Consider the following 18,922-nt stretch of genomic DNA (forward strand, 5'->3'; position numbering starts at 1 on the left):
TGACTGAAAATGGCTTTAATGTAATTCAAAACTGCATTTATACTCCGGTTTTCAACACTTGTTCGTTGTATTTATAATTAGTGGTGGCTTCTCTTCCGTCATAAGCGCGAATCGAACCTAAAATGGGCCTGTACTTATTCAATTTTGCCGATAAAAATATATTTTTGGTACCGTTAGAAAGCTTACACACGACTGCATGTGGTGCTAGTTGTATCTTTGAAAAATTCGTCCTAGTTTAGTCAGGAGAGCTAATCAAAAAGTAGGTCCCATTGTATCCCTATGGGGGCCGAGAGCGAGTCGGCACCACAGTTACCGGGTGGTGCCCCCGCCACAACCGCACGTGCGGATCCCTCGAAAAACAGCGAGTCCGCCGGTCACGTGACCAGGCTCATTTGCCGACACTGTATTTATATACACTGTGGGTTGTACAACACCAATTTCGTTTTAATTATTATTTCAATTGAAATAAAACCACTTAATAATATTCGGTAAAATATTTTAAGGAAAATGAAATATGTTATGCCTAGGCTCTCAGAAGAAAAGGATCAACAAACGTTCTGCTGCAAATTAAACAATGCAGCAAATTAGCTATTAATGTAAACGTAATTAGCGAGACGAAAACGGCGCTTTTGTTTCAGTTATTTTTGTAGGGGTTTCAGATATTTATTCGGCGAGGACGCTGACGCGGTTAGGGTTGTTGATCTTTTTCGCTAATTTTGATAGCGAGTTCAAGGTGGACGAGCTTCACTCTCCTTTTTATTACTTGAAATCTTCTGGCTATTCGTCTCACAAATTTCTTTGGTTTATCAGTGGCATTTCGCGGTTTTCGCCCGGCGCTTGGCCCGGCGGCCGGCGAACTCCTGTCGGCCATCTTGATTTGCATTCCAAAATTGTTTCTTCTTACGGGTAAGCTTTCTCGGTTCTGCGCAGTACATTTCCTTCACTATTTTGATAATTAGACCCTCTTATTCAGCTACGAAATTCCATCTCTCCCCTCTTTCTGAATATTTTCGTGTGTTGGTGTGTTGAGGCCAGTTCACGTATTTCCGGTGACACTTCTGTGTCCCCTCCCACCATCCTGCACTCCTATCGCTGGTTTCTGCTCTCGGTGCTCAACATCTCTCCAATTTGCTGCAATCTCCATCCAAGCTGTGTCGTGTGTTGGTGTTTTGAGGCCAGTTCACGTATTTCCGGTGACACTTCTGTGTCCCCTCCCATCATCCTGCTCTCGGTGCTCAACATCTCTCCAATTTACTGCAATCTCCATCCAAAGCTGTGTATTCTTCCTACTCCATTTTCTCCTCATCACTAGACCTATTGAGCCAATTACATTCAGGTACCTAGGTACTATTCCTATCGCTGCACAGACATTTCTGAGTGTGACTCCTTGTTGAAGCTTTCATATCCATCTACCATTCTGCTTAAATCCATTTGTGGCATCTGTGGCAGAGTAGAAAATGCCACAAAACAGAGAAAGAGCTGAGGCATGCACAGCCTCCTTAGGAAGGAACATAGTACCAGGAGGGCCAGCCTTCCTACTTGCAAGGCTTGAAGGACCCAACTCTGGAACCTTTCGGCATGTGAGTCCCTATAAGACCAGGGATGAACTATACTCACTGCTCGGTCAGGCAGTCACGCAGGTTCAGGTAAAGATCCTCCGCAGTGGGGCTTTGCTTTTCAAAACCAGCAACTTCCACCAAACAGAGGTACTCATGAGCTGGACCCAATTTGGGGACCAACAAATCAGAGTCATCCCAGCTGACAACTTGAACCAGGTGGAGGGGATAGTCTTCGCCCCTGAACTAACACATGAGTCTGTGGAAACCATCCTCAAGGAAAGCGAGAGGCAGTCTGTGACCAGCGTCACTCGACTCCCCTCCAAAACCTCTCGACCAAGTCCTCTCCTGAAACTCAGGTTCAGTCTGACAGAGATGCCCACCCACTTCTATGCAGCATACATGCGGTATGAGATCCGCCCATGCACCCGTCTGCCGCGCCGATGCACACGATGCTTGCGCTATGGTCATGGCCAAAAGACATGCAGGGCTCGTGCACAGAGGTGCAAGAGATGTGCCGGGGAACATGACTCACAGGGATGCAACGCTCCTCCTCACTGCGCTGCCTGCCAAGGTGCCCATCCAGTGACGGACAAAAACTGCCCAGTCTGGATGAGCAAAGTAGAGGAGATGCAGGCGAGGACCCACCAGAGGACCAACCAGAGCAGGTCAAGGGAAGAAGAATGGCCACTACTTCCCGGTCCTCCCCCTCCCACCAACTCTGGATCAGAGGGGCAAGTTGGCAAATGGCCCCGCCCTCCCCCTCCCACCAACCCTGGATCAGAGGGGCAAGTTGGCACGCGGCCCCGCCCCACGTACCCTCCCATAGACAGGGATAGGCAGCTGATGCGGGAAGATGCCACCCCTCAGGAAGGCACCTCTCAACACCACCCACCAACAGTAACATCTCACGCCAAATCAGACTCACGAGGAGACATCTCTGCGCTGAACAATCAGAAGCTGAGTCAGAACAGCGCTGCAGCGCGACCTGTCACCTCCACACCCACTCAACAGAGTCCTTCCCCTCCCACCAGCCCTGGATGTGAATTAGTAATTAATCACACTTTATTAGTATATATGGCCTTGCACTTTATCATCTGGATTAAAAAAAAAAAAATCCTGCTGAGTGCAGAAAGGTAGGTAGGTGCATCGCCAGGTTCTATCACAGGATTGGAGCAGTTATTGCAGTTGAAAGTCAAAGTTGGCTGTTCATGTTTAGGCCCTGTTCTTTACGCCCTAACCCAGAACAACAACAACAGCCCTGTTCTTTATTTGGCCATCTACTCCATATTGCAGTTGTGATGACAAGCAGTTTTCAGTGTAGTTTTGTGATCTTTGATGTCATCAATTGGTGTCATTATATTTCGTCAACTAAAACTTATTTCAACTTTCCATTCAATCGACTCAATCATACGAGTCACTCTAATTTTCGGGAATCAAATCAGTCAACCAGTCGCTAAAGTCAAACGAGTCAGTCAACCAGTCATCTCGAAAAGTCAATCGACTCAATCCAATCAACTCAAAATACGCGCTGAATCAAATCAATCAATTCAATCGACTTGATTGGTATACAACCCTGGAAGGGTATTGATAGTTAGCTGTTGCACGTAATTCCTGGTTGTGACCAATACGATTAAATTTAGATGATTGACTACAGGGCTGTCTCGTTTTATATGCCAAAGGAAGTTCCATTAATTCATCTAGAATGATTGATTTATGTCACAGATCTGAGAGCTTAATGCATTTACCCTGGCACATCGCACATATATTCGACTGAAGCTGCTAGCGAATAAAAGCTCCATCAAACGGGGTCTTTTCAGAAACCCATGCGGCTCCGTTCTCGGTAGTCGAGATGCTGCAATCATTTCGTCCTGTCCTGGAACTGTTTTCATTTCGAGTCGCCAGGCTAGCTCCGCGAACGGCATCCAATGTGACCATTCCGGGCGGGACTCGGACCGGTGGCAGACCATTTCGGGCGGGGCTCGGTCCAGTGGCAGACTATTTCGCCGGAGGCTCGGCTCCATGATGGGCCGATTCGGTGGAAGCTCTGAGCCGTTTTCTTGGCAGCACTGAGGACAGGGTCGGTCGTAAACAGCGTCCATCCGGTCACGGTCGGTTTGTTTGGATCGTGAGTTGCTCTGCTGAGATCCACTCAAAAATGGGCCGCCATATGTCTGAGGCACCATGGTATTTTGCTCCTCGATCCAGCCCATGAAATCTCTTCCACCAGGCTAGGTGATGACTGCCTATAGGTACTGCATTGATTTCGCGAGGTCTCAATGCAATTTTTAGGCTCACTCGCATGACGGATAACATATGGTTACATGCGCACCTTGCATTCTCCAACTCAAGACTTCATCTGAATGAGTTACTACTTACAGGTCAGAGTAGTTGCTGTTTAGTTTTTAATTAGCCCGACAGAGCAACTCGGCGCCGTACTATCAATCTTCCGTGCGGCTAAATTATGCACTCATTACTCTTATCACCAGAAGGATTTGCGATGAACGCAGACATGCGAACCACGGCCCAATAAATCAGGCTGTTGTGCAGCGCCCGGTGAGCGCCGCTGAATGGAAAACGCCGCCCTGAATGGCTCAACGGGGCTAATTTAATCCAGATTTACTACAACGATACCACTAAAAAAGTACATATGACGCTCATTTGTGTAAAAATGGCAATAAAATGCCTTCGTTACGTTTTAAGGCAAATATTTTCATGTCCCTGTGAATCAAAACGCATTTAATCCAATTCATAAAGTTGCGTTTTTATGAAAGGTTTAAACAATGTGCCTTACCAGTGATTACACATCAACGTGTGTTAAACACTCGTCAATTTGCGCTGCGTTTGTTTGATTTATGGCTTAGTTTACCTGCAATGGCTGGTCGTAAATTTCCGCAAGCGTACATGCTTAGTGATTAATTTCGTTTCCTGGCTGTGTACATTTTTTTGCGATTATTGATTGTATTCACCAACTAAACGAAGCCCTCATTGGCAAACATTTACAACTCGTTGATATTCGACTCGAAATGTATATGCATACCAGTATATGTCACAAAATATAATTCACGGCATTTTGAGTAACTATTATTCAGTGGAATTTTGCTATAATTTATTGGTTTAGTGGTTATGATAACTATTATTCAGTGGTTATCTTAGTGGAGGCATTACATTGTCTAACCATCTATCTATAAACAATATCGGCCGTCTACCTCCCGTTTATTTACCATCTTGCCTCCACGGAATCACAGTCTCATACTCTTTTATATCTATCCCATACTTTGCGTGTAACCAACATCTGACCTGACCTGACCTCTCTGTATTCCAGTCTCCGTCTCGGATCATCTCGGGGCGGAGGAAGGAGGTGTCGCACAACGAACGGTTCCACGAGGAGCACGAGTACGAACGGCGGGTAAAGAAGCGCCGCTCGCGGCTGGTTACATCGGCCGAGGAGGCGTTCACCCACATCCGGCGACTCAAGGAGCAGCAGGGTAGGTGATGGGGGCGAGTCAGGGCACCGACTGGTCCTGAGAGATATCGAGGCTAGTGGGGGCGAGAGATTAGTGGCTGTGATGATTTATAGTGTGAGTACTTACATATTGTGCTTTCAGTAAGTACAGTAAAATCGAGTTTCACTGTATTCTCGATAATTAAATCGGCTGATGTGCGAATTTATAACACTGATACTCGGACTCCTATATAAAAGACACCGTGTACAGTGTACGTATACAACTTACACCTGCATTAGTTACGAATGTCGTAACTTATTTCATCTTTTATCTGCGTCTCTCCAACGAGCAACGGTACGAACTTCATTGACCGTAAAAACCAAACAATGCTCACAATAAATGCAACGTCTGTAACATACAAACCGTTCTTCGGAGAAGCGCTGTCATAACGTTTCCGCTCGTAGAAAAAACCTGCCTTTTATGCTGAGTGCGTATCTCTGTTCTGCCTGGCTGGAATAGGTTGTCGATGGCCGGGAGATGTGGCCGATCCATTTCTGATTCTGGCAGAGCTATGATTATCCCATGGCCATCAGTCGGGGAGGGCGGCTCTAGAGACAAATGGCCCCGGACCGCAGACTGGAAGGGTAGTTCATGTCCGACCACTCTCCAATCAGCCGGAGACGCTGAGGTTGTGAATGAGATAAAGGCCCAGCCTGTCATCGTGCCACCAATCCAGCTATGTTGTAAATTTATATCGGAACTACACATTGGGCCCCGCAGACATTAATTAGTGGTAATTGATCCGATAAGTGGCGATCTGGTTTGGAGACTGCCTTCTTCGATTAGGTACAGGGTTGCTTGTCAATGGGTCTCGTCCTCTAAGGGGTAAATGTCCTCTGCAATTGCCAGTAACTGGAACAGAGGAGGTTTGGAATATCTGCTCCGTGAAAACATTATTATGTATGATGTATGCGTGTAGTTCAAGTCGGTTGTTCAGAGCCAAATCGGACTGACAAGAAGACCTGGTTTGGATAATGATGGTCTGTCGTGATCGACTGACGGGTCGGGGCGAATGTTCTGCCCAAAACGGCCGTCTTGTGGGGATGTGGGATTCATTTGCATTGTTGTTCCTGGATACCTCTTTGTATAGGCACGACTGCCACTGTGTCCATGGCCACATATAAGGGGGCCGCTTTTGTTACATATGCCGTTTCCATCTTCCATATCACGCGATGTTTGGTGTAAGTGCGGTCCGCCAGCATAATACTATCATGCCTGTTTTCCTTATTATGAAAAAATCATTGAGGATAATGAGCAATTGCCATGATCGTACCAGTGGCCTGAATTTTGGTCTGAATAGCTTATCGAAACGGCTGATTTTTTTCAATCGGTTTATATGTTGATGCAGACGGTTGAACGTTTATGGTGCCAATTACCATGACGATATGCCATATTTGACTCAATCTTTATGGATGTTTTGATTGCTAACGAGCCCCTTTGTCATTTAAATGGCCCTCGTGACAGATCCGTATGTCGTCTGAATCATTATTGATGCGTCAGCAAAGTGGTACTTTTTATACATTTAGTTGAATATGGTAGAATGTTTGAATTGACGGACAGACAGAGCCAGGACCCATGGGCTAAGCAGAGCTCGTTGGACAGGCGCCGAATCCTTTGCGTCGAATAGTGTAATGTCAATTCAAGTAGCGAGAGAATAAGAATGCCAGAGGTCAAGCGTGCTCATCAAAGCCGGTAAACGTTGATCATATGGATATAACAGGAGCACAGCGGTAAAATTGCTTGCAAAATGACATCAACAGTTTTGCTGGTTAACCCGCGCCCCACTGGGGGGGGCTATTTATAGCCCCCTCCCGTTTTTCTGCAATAACTTCCAAACCGCTTGACGTATCGACGCCAAACTTTCAGTACCTTCGGCTGCATCAATTTGACACCTTGTGTCAAAATTTGAACTTCGTACCTACCATAGGTCGGCCGGAAATGACGTCAGAGTGACGTCATGTTCGGCCGATTTCGACGCAAAACATTGAACCACGGCAATCGCTCCCAAGAGCTCAGTTTTTAAGCTAGATCCAATTTCTTTGCATGAGAGGACTCAGAATAGACTGCGCTATCAAACTGTTATCTCGGATTTTCGAAATTTTGAAAATTTCGAAAATTTTATATAATAAAATTCAAAATTTATATTTTTACATTTTTTTTTTTCAAAAACTTTTTGACTTTTCGAAAAACCGGAATATATGTGATAGAACGCATTATTATGACTAACTCTAGCAAGTTTTAGCTAAATATCTTCAAAAAATGGCCAAGTTATACGCATTATTGCAAAAAATTAACAATTATTAATTTATCAAATCAATTTTTCAGCACGAATTTGACATCGTACGCCAATATAAATAGCACCATCGTGTTCCTGAGCTCAAACTGCATCCAATAGACACCTTTTTGGTCGAAAAATTTTAACTTCAAAATTTGACCTTTTTTGACCTGAAAGTGACCTGACCTGAGCTAAATTTGACTCAAAATGACCTCGAATGACACAGACGACATCAAATTCGAAATGTTTGACCTAAATGGATCATAAAACATGTGTCACGTGACCGACGGATGATATAATATTTTTCCGCTTCCCCTTCGAGCTGCCAGCAAACATAGAGACAATTAGCTATGCTATGCGTAACCAATCTCAGCGCCAACCTCACAACCAAGTCCCTCCAGAAAAACACTGTAGCTGTACAAAAAGGGGCTATTGGTATATTCAGCCCAAATGAACACGACACAAACATACTAGCAAGTATACATGTCTCAACCGAGACTGCCCTGCCAACGGGCCGCCACCCCTCCCCCCGCGCGGCGCAATGGTGTCCCCACCCAAACTAGAAACCCTGTCGTGTGTGTCCTCCCCCGGAAAAAGTCCTAACTAGAAAAAAACCGGGGGACCTAGTTGGGGAAAAAACCACATTTTGTGGAAAAACCCATCTTTATTTAAGAGTGTGGTGCGTGTAAAAAAAAAGCCCCAAAAATGGTGGTGGGTGGGTGGGAAACGCAAAAACATTTCAGAGCGAGAACACTGCTGACTTGCGTCAGACCAGGCGGCTTAGAACAGAGTGACCGCGCAAATGCACTCAAACCCCGCGCCGTCACGGTCACGTGACACGAGTCGCTCCACCAATCAGAGGAGGCCGCCGCCTTAGCGGCCTCGCCGCCCGGGGGCGCAGGCGGCCGCCCGCCTGCCGCCGAACGCTGCTCGCAGAGGCCGGCCCGGCTCCGGGGCCGCCCCAGAGAAGACGCTCGTAGTGTCGCGGAAAAACCGGTTATATCTTGTCATATATAACCGGGCGTATTTTCCGCTTCCCCTTCGAGCTGCCAGCAAACATAGAGACAATTAGCTATGCTATGCGTAACCAATCTCAGCGCCAACCTCACAACCAAGTCCCTCCAGAAAAACACTGTAGCTGTACAAAAAGGGGCTATTGGTATATTCAGCCCAAATGAACACGACACAAACATACTAGCAAGTATACATGTCTCAACCGAGACTGCCCTGCCAACGGGCCGCCACCCCTCCCCCCGCGCGGCGCAATGGTGTCCCCACCCATTCAATACATCCACCCAGACACCAATGCGCCAAAATAAAACACCCCCTTCCCGAGACCAGCAGACCGAATGGGGGATACAAATTAACACAAAAGACCTCTAGTCGCCGCCAGTGTCGAGACCAGTGGCAGAACCCACCCAAATACGTGCTTGGTTGAAGGTAGGTAATTATTTCCTCAACCTGGCCCGAAGCTTACCAGAAACGCCACGATCCCTAAAACCTGCCAACATGAATGTGAGCGATACAGCGGTCACCAATGAAGAACAATATTACGGCATTACAGCAGCCCTTACAGCAGGACTAACAACCAGTAGCATTAGCCACTACTGCGATGATAGCCTCCACCAACTAAATGCCCTCGATATACCCGCCGAAAAAAACAACCATCAATGAGTTCTGAGGCATCTGACAACAGAAGCTGTATATTCCTTTACCTTGAACCTTATGCACATGCCTATCAGCGCGACCATTAATTTTCCCAGAACTTAGGAAGGGGTTAGAACGGCATCAACGAAGGTCGTTGACAGCCGCCCAGCAAAAAAGGGGAGGGCTCTAGCGAGCTCAAAAAAGGGCAGACTAGCGAGCTGCCCCGAGACCGCTGTAGAAGGGGGCACCCCGGGCAGACTAGCCAGCTGCCCCGAGGCCGTTGTAGGAGAGGACACCCCCGGGCAGACTAGCGAGCTGCCTCGGGGTCGTTGTAGAAGGGGATACCCCTGGGAAGACGGGAGCTTCCCCGGGGTCGTTGTAGAAGGGGACACCCCCGGGCAGACTACCGAGCTGCCCCGGGGTCGTTGTAGAAGGGGACACCCCCCCCCCGGGCAGACTAGCGAGCTGCCTCGGGGTCGTTGTAGAAGGGGATACCCCCGGGCAGACTACCGAGCTGCCCCGGGGTCGTTGTAGAAGGGGACACCCCCGGGCAGACTAGCGAACTGCCCCGGGGTCGTTGTAGAAGGGGGGACCCCCCCCCGGGCAGACTAGCGAGCTGCCCCGGGGCGTTGTAGAAGGGGACACCCCCGGGCAGACTAGCGAGCTGCCCCGGGGTCGCTGTAGAAGGGGACACCCCCGAGCAGACTAGTGAGCTGCCCCGGGGTCGTTGTAGAAGGGGACACCCCCCGGGCAGACTAGCGAGCTGCCACGGGGTCGTTGTAGAAGGGGACACGGGACACCCCCGGGCAGACTAGTGAGCTGCCCCGGGGCGTTGTAGAAGGGGACACCCCCGGGCAGACTAGCGAGCTTCACCCGGGACTTGCAGAATCGGGCATCCCAAGATTCTCCGAATGTTCAGGGCAATTACCCGACCCGAATACCAAAAAATACCCGTTTTTGAAATCTGATAGTATCCGCATCACCCGCCACGGGCAACAAGCTTGCCTTTCCGCGAAGCTCCGGATTGATCAGGGACCAAATGACCGGCATACAGACAGCCCCTACGCTGTAAACAGGCCAATATGGGTATAAGGGTTGCCGTTGCTTCCTAGGTCGACACGTTTTGGAGGTCGGTTTACTGCCTCCAAACGCCGAGCTGGCTCAATGTCACCCATAGAAGGTACAGTAACTCACCCACCAACCAACCATAGGCAGGTCCTGAGTGACGTCAACCCTGATGCTGGCGAGGGGTACCCCGTACCAGTGCCCCAAAATTTGTTGATTTAGGTGGGAAACGACATCCAAATGAAAATCACTCTTCACTCGCCTCCATTTTAAGCCCATTTTCCACTCCCAATTTTACCAAGAAAAAGCATTTGCATGGATCGATAGCCATTTTACTTCCCACATACCAGCCTTGTATTAAATTTTGCTGTACATTCTTCTCCCACTCTTTTTAGGCCTTATCTGACCATCAGTTTTCCACCCTTATCCCTTATTTGGTGAGTAATTTTCATAGACCCGGGAAACAGGGGGGCAGCGGGGGCGCTTGCCCCCCTCCCAACCTGAGAGCCGAGGGGGCGGCACCCCTCAACATTGAGGCAGCGAGAAAGGACCTTCCCTCCCTTTTCCGGACTTCTTGTTTCCTTTATACACCTAAACATAAACACACGGCATTTTCCTTGCCATCTGAATGGTTTCTGCTGTTACAGTATCGATTTGACATCTGCTGTTGACATCCCGCTTTTGTTTGGGCCTGGCCTTGGCCATAAATTTGGCAGGCCAGCTTTTACACTGGACCATTTTGAGTCAACCTTGAGAAATACCTAAAGTACAACTGTGGTAAAATCGTTGCTATAGGTATAACACAGTTTACCCACTCCGGGTGAAAGGGAGGGGTGTGGGGCAATGAGTGCACTGACGTGGCGCCCTTGGAAGGCCGGTATGGGATTAAAAGCTCAGCGACACTAAGCGCTTGTATGGTACCTTCGGTTATCGTTAGCATCCTCAGAATCACCGGCGTAGGGCCCTAAGAGCCGCCGGTAAGGGGCCTTTAGAGGCACTGGTGTGGGAATGTCATGCAGGTGCCGGTGTGGGCGCTCAGAGGTGCTAGTGTGATTCCCTCAGAGGCGCCGGTGAGGGTCCTTACAGGCGTTGCTGTGGGCCCTCATAGACGCTGGTGTGGAGCCGTTACAGACGGGCGTGGGGCCTGAGCCGCGGACGCGAACCCTCTTCAAGCCGGCAGGGGGTTCTCATTGACCGGCAAGAGGCCCTTAGGCCGGCAGAAGAAGTTCTGTGGGGTCCTTAGAGAGCGGCATGGTACTATCAGACGCCAGTGGGGCCCGAAGAGTCACCGGACCGGTGTGGGGCCCTCAGAAGTCACCAGTGGGTGGCCTTTAGATGCGCCGGTGTTGGGTAGGGATTCGGGTCCTCACTCTCAGAGTCGCCGATATAGGGCATAAATAGGCACTAGTGTAGGCACTCAGAGTTGGGGGTGTGACACCCTCAGAGACACCGGCGTGGGCCCTCATAGGCGCCGACGAGGGCCCCCACAGTTGCCGTTATAGGGCTCTCAAAAAAATAATTGTGAGACCATCACAGGCGGGAAATGCCCCTAGAACTGGGCCCTCATAGGCCGGTAAGAACTTTCAGAGGCCAGTAAGGGGCCTTTGGAGACCACTGAAGGGCCCTAAAGGGCACAAGAGGCCCTCAGAATCCGGCGTGGGCCCTTAAAGAGATCTTAGTGTGGCAATTTAGGGTCCATGAGGTGCTCTAATGAGCCCCATGGGGCGCTTCTATATGGCCATTGTTAACCCCCAGTGGTCAAATGGCGCCGCAGGGCCCTTCTGACCCGAGGCTCCCTTTGAACCCGATGGGGAGGTGGGGTACGTGTCCCCTTAGACCCCTAGCTACGCCACCGTTCCATATGCATCATGTCAGGTATTTTATATGCACGTCCCCCCCCCCCCACCTTGAAAGTCGTTCCCGGACCCCTAGGAATTTTCCTTTTGACACCCAAGCCAAAATACAACTTTGGGACACTGAGGGGAACTTCCAGTCCTAACAACGCATACTGACTTACTTCATTTTAGCTTTAATAATAGTACCTGACCTGTATTGTTCAATGTTCATTCGCTGTTTTGCAGGAGAAAGGTCATATCATATTCTATAGCGACAAGTAGAAATAATTTGCTAAGAAATAGACCGCTTTGAAGATAGTTACAGACGATTTAACAACCCTCAGCAGCAGCAGCAAACCAAGGTTGGAAACACGTCTAACGTTAGAGTTGACTAGATTTCATTTTTTATCTACGGGCTCCGCCTAACGATTTTATCACAATTTTATTACTATCTTAGTATCTTACTTTCCACCAGCATTGCCCTCATGTCCCTATTGGTGGAACCAAATATCCCCTCAAAAATGCCGATATCGTCCATGCCCAAGCGTTCACTATCCACCCTATCGGGTCCCCTAGAACCTCCATTAACAGATATGCACCGGGCCCCGTACATGGAATAACGTACCTTTCAAAACCCCGGCCACCTTGGCCTATACCTGACGATGTCCCGTAAGACCTGCTAGGCAGCACCACTGGAGCAAGATGAGCTGGGTGGGGCCGGAACTCCCTCAGCTGACGTGGGAGCTGTGAAGGAAACCTCCAGCGGCCCAAGAAGACTCTGGCAAAGCGGGCCTGTCCCGCCGAGTGTGCCGACCCGTCGCCGTTGGCGTTCAGAGTCGGATGCCAACCACCAAGCCATGGAAGAAAAAAAAACAGATTGTGCCACATAGCCATTTTTAGCCGAAATCTCGTATCAATAGGGGCAATATACGAGTATACTAGAGCCATTTATCAGACAATGCGTGTGATGAGATATCGGCAGGATATGCATATTGCAGATGTCACTTATGCATGCCACGGCAATGCTCTATTGACCAACTACAAGAAAGGCACCTCACTCTGGCAAAAAAAAGATTTACAAACGTCACTACCATAAAAAACGAAACACAGTTAACTCGTACCTCAATGCAGAGTTAGAGCCACACAATCACGGGCTACCCTAAAACTGCATCCTAGAAAATGGCACCTACTGCAGCCTTTAAACATGGGTGTGAAAAGTTCCTCTGGGTAATAGCCTGTAACTTACTATGCTATCGCTAATGCATCCCAAAACCACCTTACATAAATCCCCCTCTAATCCATAATATCCTAGTCCGCCGAGGCTTATCACACCCAACCTGGGTTCCACTGTATCACCTCTGTACCTCTGTATCACCCACTAAACCTTTCATTCCAACCTATCAACACCAGATAACAATACCATCTTAGACCAATACCATTGCATTGGTTATCCTTACAATGAACTCCATTTACCCTCTCAAGTCTCACCCAGTAGTTGGTTTGGTACCCTTGTTATCAACAATCCCTAACCCACTAATGAAAACCCCGCTCGGACACGCTCGGACAGAGCCAACATCACCAGCAGCTCATTCTCCACGGGGTACGCCCACCTGGCACACCTTACGCCAGTAACCGTTCACCTGTATGGGAACCACAGTTCAACCAACACCAGGCACAACAAAACGGCAATTCTACCAACTCTCTGCACAACCACCGGCCAACACCACGTGGCCACCAAACCCTACGCCGGCCAGGCCGTGCACTCTGAGCTGCTACACCGAGAAAGTATGAGCTGATTTCACTCGCACGGAGTGTAGAAAGGCAAAGTCCGGCGCTCCGTTCCAGGGAAGAAATAAAAAAAAAAACAGTTACAGCTATGTTTCACCTAGCAAATACCTACACTCAATCTCCCAAAAACTGAAAAAACACACAAAGCCTATTTCTACCAGCAGTCCAAGTTTCGTTGTTTCATATAACCTTCAAAGAACCTATAATATACCGGGCATTTGCCGACCCATTGCTCATCGACCCTCTTCCCGTGATAGCATAGCATAAGCACAAAAATAACCAAACCTCATGCCGAAAATGAAAAAAAAATCAGACAGAAACAACAAACCAGTAAAAAAATAAACATAAAAACGCCGAAAGGAAAAACATCCTCGTCAATCAATATAACATTGATATAAAACCGAACTTATACTCCCCTTGATGTCTTCCAGTTTCCACTGAACACGACCGCAGTAAACGCAAAAACATTTCAGAGCGAGAACACTGCTGACTTGCGTCAGACCAGGCGGCTTAGAACAGAGTGACCGCGCAAATGCACTCAAACCCCGCGCCGTCACGGTCACGTGACACGAGTCGCTCCACCAATCAGAGGAGGCCGCCGCCTTAGCGGCCTCGCCGCCCGGGGGCGCAGGCGGCCGCCCGCCTGCCGCCGAACGCTGCTCGCAGAGGCCGGCCCGGCTCCGGGGCCGCCCCAGAGAAGACGCTCGTAGTGTCGCGGAAAAACCGGTTATATCTTGTCATATATAACCGGGCGTATTTCGTGACCTGTGATGACCTGACCTTGACCTGAAAATCAAAGTACAAGTTTGGTACCCTCAGAGTATCTAGAGCATCTGTTCACGAGTGTGTGAACAAAAAATGAGCCTGATCTGACTTGTAAGACGGCGGCCAGAGCCCAAAACGTGAAGAAGCCAAAATGCTAATAATTTTTACTTTGACCTGACCTGTGACGTCATCGGTGACCTCGAGGTCAATGAAATTAGGTTTCGCTCGACAGTTTTTGCGGGGCTATCAGACACCGTTTGAATTTTGACGATCGGCCCAGTAGTTTCGGAGTTAGGAGGGGGGGGGGGCTATGAATAGCCCCCCCCCCAGTAGGGCGTGTTATACGCAGACCCCAGTGGGGCGCGGGTTAAGCAAATAATATACTGCAAATAGGGCATTATTCACAACTATTCCAGTGTTATCATGGTGCCAGCGATCGTCAGTGTAGGTATCACAGCTCACCAAACTATCCCTTGTTCGTCTGCCGCTGAACACTGACCTCTCCCGTGCTCGTCTGCCGCTGAACACTGACCTCGTATTCTGACCGGCACAGAGCACGCCTTGCGCCCTCGCCACATACAGGCTGTCTCAGCTGCTGCCTGCATGTCGTTGTGGTCGGTACTTTGGCTAAGCAGTGACCGCGGCTCACAACAGTATGTAGCCGCTGCTAAGCAGCGCGGTATTTCATTGCGCTATTCACGGTCAGAGGGTAGGCCATTCACGGCGAATATTACAGTAGGTGCCCAAAGTGCTGGATGGTGTCGGACTAAAACGGTTCGTCTGTGTTTTCAATAGCACTGAAATGACCCAGCGGCATTGTCCACTGTGCAGCCAGATGCTGAGCGGGGCGCCTTACCGAACAGCACATAGTGAGTTATTTGATGCCGTTGCAGCGATAAGAGCACGATGGTGTCGACGAAATATTGAGATTTGGACAGTGCTGTAAGACTCAGTGCTACTTTTGTTATTTTGAAATTCAAATATTGTCAGTAACTCAGCAACAAAGGAACCTTAGCAAAACTTAAAAATGAACTAAAACCGTTTTAACTCAGAGGCCGTCACGAATCAGACGCAGTCTGCCTACGAGTGACGGTATTGATACGAACAAGCCCTCCCGAACCTTCATATGTGACTGTATTTAGGGCCTTGATGTGACCGACAGCCAGGCCTCCAAGCGACGTTAGCTCGCTGCCGTTATGTAAGAATGGCACTGTTCTGGGCTGAGTCGGAAACCGTCGTCTTCCTCAGAATGCGCAATAGTCGATTCGTCTCTCTAATACGTTTACACACGCTGGGAGCGGAATGATCATCGGCAGCTATTCCAATGCCGTCAAATGTTCGCCAGAGGACCGCGCGTCTTTCCAATGTCTCGCAATATGCAGCCATGAAACCATTCCAACTGAACCATTGTAGTGCGGATCATCCACGACAGCCATCCTCATGGGGACTGATTCTATCGCTATTTGAAGCATTTCCGCTCCGTGGGCCACGGTCGCCTATATATGCGGACCTGTAGCCTTTCTCATAAACATTTTTTACTATTACTGGTGTATAGTAGAATAGTGATTTCAAGTTTACTACTCACTGTTGCTCTCTGTCTCATAAACAATAGTGAAAAGTCAAGGCCCTATATAGAAGGTATGCTCATTAGGCCAAAGCAGCGATTTCCGTGACGTCACAGGTACGAAGCGTCGGACGGCTGTAATGCAATCCTATGGAAAATGACCCAACTTTAGGGCTCTCCCACATAGCTGCCAGACTCGACACCAAGGTAAAAATCGTATCATATAAAAGCTCAAATCAAGACGAACAAGAAACCTATCTGACGTTTTTACGTATTACTACCGGCTTAGACACTATTCAAGTATATTCAGAGCTCTGCATTAGCTCACTTTTTCTGCCGTCAATGCCACTACAAATGCCTATAGTCGGTGCACGTGCGCTTGTCGAGCGGGGACCACCAGTCGGGCGATTCGGAGCTGCCGCCCAATCAGAACGCCGCAATGCCGTGACGTCATTGGTCGCACACGACACGTTACGGAGATAGGGATGAGACAGCCCTGGTGAAAAGTAATTAGTAAAAGAGTAAGATTTCGGAGCTCAGTAACGCTTGAAAACGAGTCATGGGACCTCCGTGTGGAAGATATTTTTTTTAATTTTATTTTGATCGTCGAAATGCGGTAGACATCGTTGCAGTTCTGGCTATATATCTTGGTAGCTAGACCAATGATCGGGTCGGGACCAGCATCCACGTATCGATAATTGAACGAGCTATCAAATAACATCGATTTATGCCATGAAGGAACCGGTGAATGTTTGATGAATCATGCGATTTGGAGATAGCTGGCGCAACTAGATATTGTTTTCGATGGAAGGGGGTCAGAGTTTTTAAAGCAGGCCCCCACGGCACACCCACTTTTAAAATGTTTCAGTATTCCGTGCGCTTCTTGCCATTAAAGGGACCCTCCCACCTTCAAAAAAGTTAATGAATTGGCATAAAAGTGATGTAGCGTGAATCACAAAGAGCGAAAATGAACATCTACCAAATTTTACCGGAAAATATTCACCCGTTTTCGAGATATAAGACTTTTATTTTTGTTTACTTTTTGGGAAATCCGCTGTTTCTATGACGTCACATAAAGGTTTTCTTTACGTCGGCATTTGGAAGCAATAGTTTGGTATCAAAGTGCGACAAATATTGCGCGAATGATGCGTTTATCTTATCAAGGTCAATATATGATGGCCAATAAAGGATTCCAGGACAATTCTTATGGCATTTCTTCGTATCGCAATTCTTCGTCTGCAAATCTTCGTCAGGGCATTTATTCGTACCTATCGCATTACTTTGTCTCGCACCAGGGTATATGAAAATCGGTTCGCATTTCTTCTTCAACGCAAATATATGCAAGAGTAAGCATTGAGGGACAAATAAATGCACCGACGAAGATTTGTAGACGAAGAAATGCGGACGAAAAATTGTGCTACGAAGAAATGTCATGCGAGGATTCGTTCGGGTACCATGACATTTATGTGATTTCAAAGTCAAGGTTCACAGCTGATCTGCTAAATCAAGCCAAGAATCCAAACTATCAAAATACTATAAATATTTGTTTGTCTGTCACAGAGGTCTCAAGCAATATAAGGTTGACATATGTTGAATCAAAAATCTACTACCACAACTCACATCTCCTGCCTTAGTTTATCATTGTTGTTTTAACTTGCTTTCAAGAGAAACAGAAGCCAGTATCTGATATCACTTCAGATGATTGTTTCAAGATCTGAGTTCAAATGGAAATAAAAGCAAGATCAAGATGAAACAGGGATTATTGCTGTTAAAGTAGTTTGGCCATGATACAACAAGCACATAAATCATTAGCCAAATCAAATACTGGTTGGTTTGTCAAGATGTTTGTTGTCTGTCGTCTGTCGAGCTGCTATGAACACTGAACGCTCTCACTCTTACTTTAAAGAGAGTAGTTTAAGTTGAATGGTAGTGAGCTGTAATTAGACAAAGCAGCTATTCAGTGCTCACATCAAGCCAGGCTAGGAAATGGCATCAACTGTGGTGGAGGAAGCAGGTTCGGCAGCCCTATGTTGTAAACTTCTGTTATGTCTTGTGTTTGATCAACTGATGTTTTCTGCTCTGTTTTGTGCAGTGATAGTAGCAGGTAACTGCATGCTTGTCAAATTATGTGAATAAACGAATTCATAACATTGCATTTTTCTCTCCATGCAAGGAACAAGTAAGATGTTGTAGAAAATGTAATAGAGGGCTGCATTGCTGATTTTGCACTTTATCAGAGCTTTATTTAGAATTGCTTTCCTGAAAGCTACACACAGGCCACAGTGCTGAAATTCACAATGTCATAGCTTTTGGCAGAAAAAAGAAAAGACTTACCTAGGTAAAATTGGCTGAAAGTATGGCAGAGCAGGTCTTGATGCGTATGCCCATCCGTGTGCTTGCCGAAGCCGAACTGACTGCAACACATTTAACTCTGACCCACCATGGTGGCTGGCATATCCTGAACTTTCACCACTCTAAACAAGACAACTTTCAGCCCTCAGCATTGTATTAAAACACTGTACAAAACACTCAAAATTTGTTTCAGTGCCATCCACGGACAACATCAGTCGCCATTCACCAGGCCAGTAAAAACAGAATAGATAATAGCTTCAAACCCATGTAGTCAGAGTTACTAGGTCTGCACCTCAAAACAAAATCCAGGTGACATTCACCACGCCAGTAAAAAACAGGTACTTAGGTAACGTAACAGCTTCAAATCTGGTAACATGTTGGTCAGACTTTACACTACCATATTTACATGGAATAATATGATACCAAACAATAGTGCAACCATTCTGGACAACAAAAGTGTATGATAAAATTAATTTAGAATACTCTGGCAGCATGATTTACGAGCACAGGCAGGTGTTACCTACCAGCCTTCTCAAGTTCTCAATGCTCGTAAAACCAACATTGTAGTT

The 18,922-nt window shown here is 47.6% G+C and overlaps 1 protein-coding gene across 2 annotated transcripts in view; it reads left to right on the plus strand.

Moving 5' to 3' along the window:
* LOC122366420 (vang-like protein 1) overlaps window positions 1-18,922 on the plus strand; it is a 91,438-nt gene that overhangs the window by 55,002 nt on the left and 17,514 nt on the right. For both annotated transcript variants that reach the window (XM_043338666.1, XM_043338665.1), the window contains exon 4: window positions 4,882-5,044. In XM_043338666.1, coding sequence (XP_043194601.1) covers window positions 4,882-5,044 — 163 coding nt within the window. The remainder of the gene's footprint in view (window positions 1-4,881; window positions 5,045-18,922) is intronic.

This window comes from Amphibalanus amphitrite, unplaced genomic scaffold (genome assembly GCF_019059575.1).
Source record: "Amphibalanus amphitrite isolate SeventyFive unplaced genomic scaffold, NRLGWU_Aamphi_draft 000805F_arrow, whole genome shotgun sequence".
Classification (NCBI taxonomy): domain Eukaryota; kingdom Metazoa; phylum Arthropoda; class Thecostraca; order Balanomorpha; family Balanidae; genus Amphibalanus; species Amphibalanus amphitrite.